We start from the raw sequence: 12263 nt of genomic DNA, 5'->3' as shown, positions 1-12263 counted from the left end.
GTTTATTAAACGTGACGAGCATGACTAACCAGTTTCTCTTTGTAGTTAGCGAACAAATGCCTGCAAAGGAATCGGGTAAGCCTAGAGAATAAACTTGTTCAAAGTAATAATCTGACCCCAAGCGTAGGTTGGGAGATTGCAGAGGTTATACTTCAATTACATTACCTGTTAGCTTGGTGGTTATATTTTTGTACTTAATATTAGAGCCATCCTATTCAACTCTTAAGTAGATAATCTAAGCATTCAGTGATTTCCTTAGGCTATGGGGGGGGGGGGGGGGGGAGTACAATTTATCAAAGGACGAAGTTGATTATATGATCCCAACAGCAGGTAATCTTAGGTTTCACTGACTCATAATATTTCAATATTACCCTCTATGATTTATAATTTGATCACAGTGGCAGGTAAGATTTAGTTTCAATGACTTAGTGTTTCAATATTGCCCTCTGTGACTTGAGAGCAGCAAAGTGTAAAGTATTGACTCATCGTTTATTATAAAGATGAAAGAAGTTGACTTGGTACCTCCCTTTCAACGTCTCTTCCCATTACATTTCTGGACCTAGTCCATAAACTAACTCAGCAGTGCAGTCCCAAGCCTTTTCGTTGGATAACAGGGACAGCCTTCTAAGGGGCAAGCGTATTCTCTAGGCTTTAGGCAAATTAATCTCACAGTGAACAAGTGTTTTAGAAGAACATTTTAAGATTTCTTAAAAGCAAAACTGCAAGTAGACCGGTGCCCGAAATAATGCTCGCGGCTGGGGTGTTCGCCTACAACTTGCCCTGAAGAATATTTTTAAACTCTAATCAACGAGCCGATCCAGTGAGCGGAAGGTGAAGTTCAGTTCCTTCTGCAACGTTCCGTCAAAACTACGGCTTCAAGGAAGCTGCCAGTATCGTTCGTCACCATGCGATAGACTGATCTGGTTCACTTTTAATCTGGGATTTTTCACCTTTTTGTCGAACTGTTTCTTAAATTGAGACTTTCAATGGGAAGAGTATTAGAGCCACGCATGTTGGACTACAGAGACTAGCCAGCTCTGGCCGAGACAGCAGTCACTGCATATGAATTCATGACCCCCCCCCTCGAAATTTGCCCCAAGCCTTCTGGTCTTCAGCTGCCATCGTGTGGTGACTGATTATTTAGAATATCTAGTGAGAGTAGGTTCCATTAAAGCAATTATAAAATAGCCAAGTGCAATTAGACACACAGTCTCAAAATTAAACAATTTATTATTTTTTTTAAAGTATGATCATCAGTTTAAAGAGCTGCAAAAAAAAAAAAAAAAGGAAGCGTGGGAATTAATTCTGGTAGGATCGAAGTGTTAGAAATAAAGCTCAACGATGGAAGAACACATTTTATAATTGTCAGATGTTTACACTGTGGGACAAAGCTGCACATTTCTGAATGAAGCTTTTAAGTAACACTGCTTGTACATGATTAATGTGGAATAATTAAAAAAAAAAAAGAAAAAAAGAATTATTCTAACCACATTTTGCAGCTACTTGTGACCTGTGGAGACATGTAGGCTTCTGAACTCTTCACCTAGTTCCTGGACCTTTACAGGGTATAACACACTAATGTGAAACACACACACACACACACACAATTTCTTGCCAACTTTGGTAAATAGTATGTTCATAGTGCTACGGAGCAGGCTTGGTTTGAACCTTCTCAGACGTGAACGCGATATAAACCCACTTGAAAACACTTCATTTGTCATAAGGGGTGAGGGAAGGAGATTTTTTAACAAATTAATTTATGTAACTTGATGGCAATTTAGGATTCAGCATTTCAAATACACCTGAGAACGAAATCTCTCTCCTGCCCGAGAAGCAGCCTGGAGGACAGTGGTGGCAGCTCACTTTCTCTTGCGAGGGCTTCTGTCCGAGTCAATCCTCCTCTCTTCCAAACCCTCCTTCCTACCTCCGCGACCGGAAGGCCCGCGGTTTTTCTCAGAGGCTTCGGGATGAGCCTCTCGCGGTTTCTTACTCTTGTGCTCACTCGTGGCGGGCTTGGACTTGGGCTTCGGGCCCTTAGGTGTCCGGCTTCGGGAGACAAGATCTTTGAGGAGGAGGATGGAGGCCACAGTGGTAAAAAGGGTCAAAAGCACCAAGGGCCCAGAATGTCCCCTAGCATGACCCCGCAAAACACTCAGTGCCTGGGCCAAAGGTGTGTCTGAAATTGGCAGGACTGGGAACTTTTCCTAGATATAAGACACACACACACACACACACACACACACACACACACACACACACACACACACACACACACACACACACACACACACACACACACACACACACACACACACACACACACACACAGTAATATATCTAAAAATTCAACATTAAGCCTTCCTTCCACATACCAACTATATATTATTGTAATATGTTGATGCATCATTATGCTAATAGATAAAAAGATGTAGTTTGCTTGAGAAGTTGACAAGGCAATTCATATAAATAGAGGGCCATCACAAGCCAAGGTAACCCATGTTACCTTCAGTCCTGCCTCCTGCAGTAACTCCTCAAGGACAGGGTCACCCAGGTGCACCGCAGGAAAAAATTCCCTCACATATAGTCTTTTCCACCATTCCCGCGGCTGGTTCCTGCCACACAACACGTACCAGGGCGCTGAAGGACTACTTAGCACAGGAGTAACCAGAGAAAACAAATCGGGAAGATCTGGAGTAGCCTTTATCAGTTTTATCTATGGAAGCAGCGTTACAGATTTTCATTTCAATATTGCAGGTCTTTTCTAGGGATTCTGTATTCCTGTGCTATCTGTAAATTATTATTTTTTGCCTTGAGTGTACAGATTTTAGCTTGTTACAATATGTGACAACACTCAGGTCCCCAATTAAGGACTACAAAAAAACAGGGTTGTGTCAGGGGGTGGTTTATATACCCACTCAGCCAAACTGAGTGTTACAAAATATCATCATTTTCCAGAAGCAGACTTATTGTACAACTCTGGTAAAATTAATTTGCACATCCAAAAAAAACAAAACAAAAAACAAAAACCAAAAAAAAAAACAGTTAACATACATGACAATACATTCAGACCTGAAGGTAACATTCAGTAATCAAAGAAAAAAAAACAAAACAAAACCCCCCCCCAAAAAAACAAAACCATGAAAAAATGAAAGTCTGTGCTATAAAGGCACAGCAAGCGTCGCTGCTCGACTCACCCGTCCTGTCCAGTCTGGGTGAAGTGATAGTGGTAGACGCTGGCTCTGAGGAAGGCAGGCGGGGACACGCGGAAGGGGTACTGTGCTTCATCCACCTGGAGCAGCCTCAGCACTACGGCAGAGCAGAGGCACGACTCAGCACGCCGCACCCAGATACCCCGGCTACGTGCTGTGCCTTTAGATTCAGTTGATTCTAAACCTGTAGGAGACCTCGTGGCCTGAAACTTGCTCCTGACACTTTGGCAGGTCGGAGATCATCAAATCAAAGCCTCTGCGGTTACTATGGCAACCGAAGAGAGCGCTTCCATACATAACATGGTTGCCAGAGCTTTGCTTCTCAAGAACAAGACACCAACATGCAGCGCAGCGCAAAGGCCAATGAGAGACGAGGCATGCCGACTCACCGTCCTGCTTGCCCAGTAGCAGCTGCTGCACTAGGCCTGTAAACCAGTGGCTGTGCTGGTAGTCTGCCCGTGCCGCCTCCCACAACAACCAGTCCAGCCGAGGCTTGTGGGGCCCCAGGACCGGAGGCGCTTCGCTCACACTGCTCGGCTTGTGCATAAAGCTCAGCTCCTGCAAGGCAGCACAAGGCCACAGGTCTGGATCAGCAAAGACTCTCACTTACCATGAGGCCTTTTTTCCTAATGCCATACAGAGGGAAAGACATGAACTTAGCAAATGAACTGGGTTGGCCACCACTGATAACCTGGAGAATACATCCCAATACGTATCCGTAGAGATTAATTATAGATTTTTTTATTTTATTTTTTTTTAAATATCTAGTTACATTCCTCAGATCACACTCATACTCACTGTTAGGATTACCACAACACTGAACATTATCCACTACTGAAAAATTCTCTTTGAAAGCAAACGTGTTAAAATCAGTTTAAAGTCGGGGGGGGTGGGGGTGTTTCTGCTGTTCATTTTTTATTGACTACACGGAACAATCCCTGTACTGTCTGGCCCAGTTGTGTGGATACTTAGCTCTGCTCTGCTCCCTGGTGAAAAATGACTATACAGTGGAGATGATGAATAAGGACCTAGCTGAACGAGAACAGTGTGTGGCAGTATAATCGATCGTATTGCATCTCAACCTTTTGGCCACAGTGACATTCACTGGCAAATTTTTGCTTCGATAGCCTGAGGTCTCGCCCTTTGGCAGCGTTAAACATCCTCTCATGAATATTAAAAAAAATCGCACAGCCTAGCACTAACATCCAAGAATACATCCAACATCCAAGGTTACTGACTCTTAAGAAAAGTGGTGAAAAGTGTTTTTAGTCTGCATATACCCAATTAACAACAAACAGCCAGCCACGTCACAAGTCATTTACCTTCCATGTTTTCTTATCCCCACTGCCTTCAATAATTACTTCTGGACGTCCAGCAGGGGGCACCATTCTGTGCTGAATGCCGTATGCACTGACGAGCTGATACTTTTCCACAGCCCCGTAAGCGTTCTGCACCTCACGGAAGATTTTCCCAGCAGACACACCTGCCACGGCAGTGTATGGAACCTCAAGTACGCACACGCACACACACACACACACACACACACACACACACACACACACACACACATTAAACTATTAAAGCAATGCAAACCTTTTCCTAACCATCTAGGTATCAGTTTTACAAGCTAAACCATTATACTTCATGTTATAGTGTGGACATACCTGGAAAACCCGTTTGTAGAGCAGACAAACATGAAACAAAGTTTTATATAATGTTAACACTAGGGATGGGGCAGTTACTGACTAATGATGCACCATATTATTAAACTCATTATTAAACCATACCAGACTCAAAAGTTTGATCATTTCTATTAACTCCTTAAAAAAAAAAAAAAAAAGATTACAGACAAAGGAACAAAAGGTTCATTTTTTCACATTTTTCAGTGTCAACTAATCTGAAGAGGTGTCAGCAGTAGTACTGGAATAGCAAGTAGTGTTCTCTCCAAATCAGATCTACATTTTCAGAAACATTTGATAGAAACATCTTAACTTACTAAACTGAGGGTGAACACAGCCACAGTTGTAGCAGTGAAGATGGCCCACTGAGTGAGGGCGCAGAGCTTTCCCATAATGCCCCTCACACAAGCACACCTGAAGAGGAATAGTGGAGCAATATATAACAGCTTTTATTTCAATGTGTGAACAGCTTGTTTCTAAATGTCCCTCGGAAATGCTTTAAGGTTTCCTCTTACCTGAGCATGGTGACTACTGCTTCCCATGTCAGTGAGAGTACTCCTACCCAAATGGTGGGCGCCTGAATCAGGCTCACAAACTCAGAAAAGTTCTCCTGGGTGAAGTCTGCCAGAAAGACAGAAGGCATCCACGGACGACCATGAAATCTTTTATCGACAAATTACACCAATACAATTAAGCAATCATGTGTCAGTCATCATTCTGGCACCAAGACCTAGTAGTCCAAAACAGTTCATTAAGGAGTAAAACAGCATGAAACGTGCCATTTAGATAAGCTGATTTAAATGCGCTCATGGATACCACTCAGTCACGGCTAAAATGAAATCCAACCTTTTCCATCATCTTAAAAAAAATAAGTGATCAATACTATGTCAAAAGTTACCAACAATTAAAAATGAGCCACTGGATTACTCACTAGTTTTAGACAACACAATCTTCTGCTCCCAGTTGATCTCCAGCTTAAAGAGCTTTATTGTGCCAAGCAAAATAAGGACGTAGACAGCCAGTTTGACAAGTAAAGCCAGACAGGAGAGCAAAAACTGACTCCATGCTGAAAGAGTGTAACGCACAGAAACACAAAGGAAGAAATACCGAAGTCATCAATTCAGGGGTTTAATCTAAATACTGGAAATCCTATATACATATATATCCCCCCCAACTGTTTCATGTGCACAACTAGACACACACGCACACACTCCTCCTTTTATCCCAAGGGCACAAATTTGATCCAGGTAGTTGTGTGTGCGCGCACTCAAAATAAATGCATTTATAGTAATACAGTTTGGTCCAAAAGTGTTTTGAGCGCATACTCTTCGACTTGGGCTTCTTCTTTTGGTGTGTGCAGCCGCTGAAGCAGTCATCGTCCAGCAGGGAGAAACTCAGCACGACAGACAGCAGGTGCGTCAGGCTGCAGCCGCCCAGAAGGACAAGACAGAGCTGCAGAAAGACCTGGGAAAGCAGACAGCCAGCAGCGGATTAGAGCTGCGACCCTGCTCCAAAGGAGAATGCTCACCCACATTCGCCCCGTGCTGCAGCAGTAATGAGGGAATCCATCACCCTGCCATGCCAACACGGCACACACCCAAGGAATTAGTGGACTCAGTTCAGTTCACATTCTTAATATGATGCAGCTATGCTTCTGTTGGGTCTCTCTCTCTCTCTTTCACACACACACACACACCCCAGACCTGGATGTAAAAGCCACAGATCCTCAGTCCACGAACAGGAGCGAAGAACATCAACAGTGGAACGGCGATCTCCGACGCCATCACACAAACGGCGCCAAGTCTCGACAGCCAATCGGGGAGCTGATGTGCATACCACGCCAGAGGTGTGGGGCTCGCCTGAGTCTCATAATACCGACTCAGTGCTGCAAAAGTGTGAAGAGGATGAGAAGAGGATTCAAGGTGAGACAAGAAACCAGAAAACCATCTAGGTCTGCCCACTGGTTTAGCTAAAACAGAGGTACTCAAATCCAGACCTCACATCTGTCCCTGGATTTTGTAACAATGGGTAGTCAACTGATCGGTTAACATAACTACTCGGAGGTCTGTAATCTGAACACTGTTGTTCCTAAATTCCCAGTCAGTTAGTATTAAAATTAAACATTCAAATATAAAGATGCACACTTCAGAATTAGTTAGAGAGAATAGCTGGTTCTGTCTTATTGCAGGTTAACAAGCATCACTGAGGCACCCTCCAGCGAATGGCTAACGACCACACAAAGAACCCATGTTTTTGTACATTCATTAGAAGTGATTATGCGTTCACCCCACTTCCTTTTACATATTAGTGTTTCCATTTGCAACCATTACATCCAAAGCACACATTAGTCAACATATGCAAAATCATATTCAAGACCCACACCAACTGGAGCATGTTACAACTACATTCAAAAAGAAGACTTGACAAGAGGATAAGAGGATTGTTTTTCTATATGGGCCTGAGCCTGCTGGAGAGGTCATATATCTTACACAGACGTCCACTGAAGCCTACCCAGGATCCTTTGCAGAAGCCTGCAGAGGCCTCTACAAAGGATTGGTGTGAAAATCTAAGCCTGCAGGGCTGGAGATCAAATCATTCTGAAAGGACACAATCTCTATACTTATATTTTGTTATTATTCTGTCTAATGCAATGTTCAGCTTTCCCTTGTAAACACCATCACCTCAATACCTTTGCTCTACAGTGCATTCCTTCGACCACAAACACATACCTGTGAGGTCCCACCAGCAGGGGTCACTGCTGGCTAGCTTGCTGAGACCGGTACAGAGCACAAGCCGGAAAAGCAGCCAGCGGGTCAGCCAAAAGGTCACGGGGTCGTGGAGGCCGGGAGACGTGGAGCTCCGGAGCAAGCCACAGGGAGCTACCAGGAAGGCCAAGAAGCCCACCTCCAACAGCAGAGAGTCGCTGGGAAAGAACAGGCAGTGTATGGACAACGAGGTGCGGAACCATTCCGTCATACGTGAGAGCACAGTGACCGAAACAGCAGCAAGGCGACCTGAGATGGTCAACGGCTATTGTTCTGGCATGCCTGGCTTCTGACAACAGATTATGTAATGTCTCAGAAAACACTTTTGTTCAGCATTAAATCAGTCACATCAGGTACACAGCATGTGTAAGTGAACACACGCACGCACGCACGCATGCACACAGGGCTATAGCCATTGATAAATTGACTTCCAAAAGTACTTGGTTTGGATGGATTTCAAATGGACTATTGAAATTAGTCGGGGTCTCAAACAGGGTAGGCGGATGTAGTCTTGGACCATTCCAGTGTAAAGCCCATTAAACACCACTGTAGGTCTCACCACTCTGTATGAAGGAAGTCTCCTCCAGCCTGCAAAAGAACACACCCCATCAGTCAGCAGGAGGCAGGGAGCCAGCCGTGATACTCGGGCAGCTAAGAGTTATGCTGATGAATCTACTGCTGCTTTGCACATTACAACATTGGCATGACCCACTGGGCAATAACCACATCACTTCAGAATAGCAGCTGACCAATATTTCATGCTGAAATTGAAATGAATTGAAGGAACCCCTTGTTTAAACAATTGAACTACTGTTGATCTACAAAAGCAAATGTGGGGATTAGCAATACCTCTCATGATAAAACAAAATTGGCCTTTATCATTATAATTATATATATCTATATCTATATATATATATATATCTATATCTATATATCTATATCTATATATATATCTATATCTATATATATATATCTATATCTATATATCTATATATATCTATATATATCTATATCTATATATATCTATATATATATATATATATCTATATATATCTATATCTATATATATCTATATATATATTTATTTTTTTTGGTTGTTTTTTTTTTTTGAATGTCATATATCCAAAATAATGGTAAGAGAGGCAGCCAGAATAGATGTGGAATATTCATTATCTGGCCCATCCAGAATGTTCATATTGGCTTCTTATGATTAAAAAAACAAACAAACAAAAAAAACCATTCAACATGGAATAATCCAATAGGCCTAAAAGAGCATGTGTGATAGGAAGAGAAACAGAGATGGAGTCTCACTGTGTATAGGGAGAGAAAGAGACACAGTCTCACCGTGTACAGGGAGAAACAGAGAGATGAGAACCGTGTATAGGGAGAGACAAAGAGAGACACACAGACAGAGAGAGACTCACGGTGTATAGGGAGAGGTAAAGGATCCAGAGACAGAGGTAGGCCAGGCTGTCTCTGAGTGCTCCCAGCAGCACAGCTCCCAGGCTCAGCAGTGCCCCCAACAGGCAGATGAGCTCCAGGCCCTGCTGGGGCCCAAGGCCCAGGGAAGGCACCAGCCACAGGAGGGACGGACTTTCCTGCAGCTGCTGCAGGAGCGGCTTCTGCTCCCCGGCCACCAGGAGGCGTGCAGGCAAGATGCCTTCATCTCCATACAAGCCTGCGCTCAAACACACAAGCACAGCCTTCAACAGTTACATTAGCTGGTCAAACTGCAACCCATTTGAAGACAACCACAGACACATAACTCAAAGGCTCGGAGACAAGCGTGCGTTTTCTGGGGTGAGACCTAATTGCAGAGGGCCTCCTTCATTTGACTACACACTACATGCTTATGCTTTACAACCGCAAGGACAGGTCACATGTACGAACGCAGACGGGAAGGCGACGCAAACAGCATTTTGGGGGGTAGAGTTTTGTATTAAAGCATGAACAAATTAAATCAGAAAACGTACACAGGTACAGCAGAAAGGAAAATACTGGAGCTCAAACTTCCATATATTTTGCAAGCAACATGCCACTGTATTTAGGAAGCTTTTATGGAGTGTGCTGGCAGCCCAGTAAGAGGACAAGTTCAGACTGGGTATTGTGCCAAGGCCAATGTGTGAGTCACACCTTTTTTATTCAACTTAATTTCTCTCTCTCTCTCTCTCTCTCTCCTGCTTTGCCTTCGGCTCCTCTCAGACATAAGGTACATACAATCACAGCTGAAGACTTTTTCAGCTCTCAGTAGAATGTGTATCTCATTTGAAAACAAGCTTTTAAGTAGTGACAGCTGATTACAGCGCCTGATTACACAGCTACTCTAACAATGAAATGACAATCACGCCACTGACTGTTCCGACGAACAGATCCTGCAAATCTAAGCCACCGACTTTCCCCCCTTTTGTTAAAACCGCAACTATTAATCCTGGAGCGGGTGAGAACTGGTATAAGACCGATATCTGACACAACGAAAACGGTAAGGGTCTTGCAAAGTCGTGGGCTCCAACTTTGATCTCACCTTTGCTACAAGGAAGCACAGATCAATTTTTCAGTTTTACTAGGAAGCAACAGGAAGGACGCCCTCACCCACGTGGAAACCAGGCACTACAAACAGCTAGCTAACCGGATCACTTCAACAAGTTTGGGCTTGCTGACGGCAAAAGCCAACTACAGCTTCCCTATAATAATTAATATATAATAACGAGGCATTCATTACATCAGTGTTCATATCATTTTAGCAGAAATATAAACTAAAATGTTATTCTTGTGCAAACTCCATAGGTATGATTTTATGAAATATACCATATCAGCACCAATACAGATACAGACGTGCAAAACGTGTGACAGAAGTGCGCACGCAGAACGATGACGGGTCACTTTCCTACGCGCAAGAGTGACCGCGAACGGGCGGATCTTCCGAGGCGCACGTGGTAGAAAGGAAGGGAGAGATTCCGTGCTTTGTAGTCCACGGCGAGACAGTATGACTTTTTTTATTCAAAGTCGTTCGATGTCGGCGTTTCCTGCAATAACTCGGCCACTACCGCTCTTTGTGCAAGTCGGCAAGCGAACATAAAGGCTCCCAGAACGAGATCTCTGTCCGGTCTCCCCCGGCTTAAACGTGCTGCCATAGTTTAGGCGACACCACGGGCGCAGAGGCCGAGGAAAAGTAACCAGGAGGAAACGCTGCGGCAACTTTTCCAAACGTGCAGCCGCCCGTCGCGCGCGCGCTGAACCGAAGCTTCCGAGTCGCGTGAACGTGCAGGTGTTGCCGGCGACTGTCGCGTCGGTGAACAAAAGGGAAAATGTTGAAGTTGCGCGCACAGCCGCACCTTAGCGCCAAACGCGCCGCCGTGCTGGAAACGCTCCTCCAAATGTGGCACTTCCTACCTGGTATTTGGATGTAGAGGGATGCGAACGCGCATAAATAAGCGACGGCTACGCCGCGCAAAAACAGCTGCCGCGGGACCCGCACGTCTCCCATGGTCGCCCAAACTAATCCGAAGACGCAAGATACTTTTCCAGGAGTGGCGAAAAGTCAACGTATGAGCGGGAGCTCTGCAGCAAGTGGGAAGCGAGGGGAGGTGCTAGCTTTGCACTGCCTCCATATGCAAATGAAAACCAACTCCGCGCCACACTCGTTTGAACTAAAAGGTTAGCCCATACACTTGGGACTGTGGGGTTGGACCTACCGACGAGGAAGGCCGAAGTCATGGACAAATTGGGGAGGGGAGGGGTCTCCCCCAACGACACAAGCCTCAGCACAACTTCACACTCAAAGTTGAGCTTTCCCTCTCACCTCACTTTTTGCACCCAGCTCTGAACCACGACTAGAAACAATAACTTGTCATACACAACAGTAAATATAATTTCAAGGAAATGGGATACTTTCTCAAAAACAGAAACACAAAAATCTTTAATAGGGAAACAGACCTTATAATCAGTATCACCCACACACTGATTTGTAGATATTTTATTTGTAGACAAAAAGGTGGGGAACTATTTTTCTGGCACAAGTGGTGCACCAGTCACCCAAAGTGAACGAAGCGCACCCCAAACGCAATATATGTTACGACAATACCTGACATCCTGCAACAAAACATTTGCACCGACCTTTCTAGTAATAAATGAGTTAGCATTTTGCAAGTGTGACAGTGCCGAGCCCTGCTAGCTTTATTTGCCGAGCTACAGTACCATTTGTGTACAAGCTGGAACTGCTGCTGAACACCAGACCTCTGCCACTCGATCGGATCCACCTGGGCCTAATGGATCACATCTGCACTCGAAACACAACAGTGGTGCGGCTCAGCACAGTCTACATTTAATTATTTCAGTCGTGTGTGTGTGAGTGTGTGTGTGTGTGTGTGTTATAAAATAGTGCAACTTGCACGCTGCCCATTTATCCTCCCATCTTGTTTACATACAACATCAGCTTTCATCAAAACTTCGCTCTTCCTCTGGAAAATACACTGAAGATACAGACATTCCTAGAAGAAATTCAAGAGATACTGTCAAAAGTAGTGTAATTCAGACAAAACAGGTACTCTGTATCTGTAAATAGTCAAATGTGTTCATGTTGCATGTGTACACACCACGATAAAGTGCACTCC

At 44.3% G+C, this 12263-nt stretch overlaps 1 protein-coding gene across 1 annotated transcript; it reads right to left on the bottom strand.

Moving 5' to 3' along the window:
* Window positions 1-1212: 1212 nt before the first annotated feature.
* On the bottom strand, window positions 1213-11225 carry lmf2b (lipase maturation factor 2b). The gene is made up of 14 exons (XM_027021322.3): window positions 11044-11225; window positions 9078-9331; window positions 8213-8241; window positions 7618-7811; window positions 6592-6773; window positions 6214-6352; window positions 5820-5954; window positions 5404-5509; window positions 5206-5302; window positions 4532-4714; window positions 3599-3767; window positions 3195-3306; window positions 2504-2612; window positions 1213-2204 (listed from the first exon to the last, which is right to left on the bottom strand). Exons 1-14 carry the CDS (start codon window positions 11135-11137, stop codon window positions 1860-1862), a joined length of 2148 nt encoding a protein of 715 aa, XP_026877123.2. The 5' UTR covers window positions 11138-11225; the 3' UTR covers window positions 1213-1859.
* Window positions 11226-12263: the final 1038 nt, after the last annotated feature.

Source organism: Electrophorus electricus, chromosome 11 (assembly GCF_041902795.1).
Source record: "Electrophorus electricus isolate QZ-2024a chromosome 11, ASM4190279v1, whole genome shotgun sequence".
NCBI classification, from domain to species: domain Eukaryota; kingdom Metazoa; phylum Chordata; class Actinopteri; order Gymnotiformes; family Gymnotidae; genus Electrophorus; species Electrophorus electricus.
Note: the sequence above shows the minus strand (reverse complement) of the source record. Positions and strands in the feature narration are given on the sequence as shown.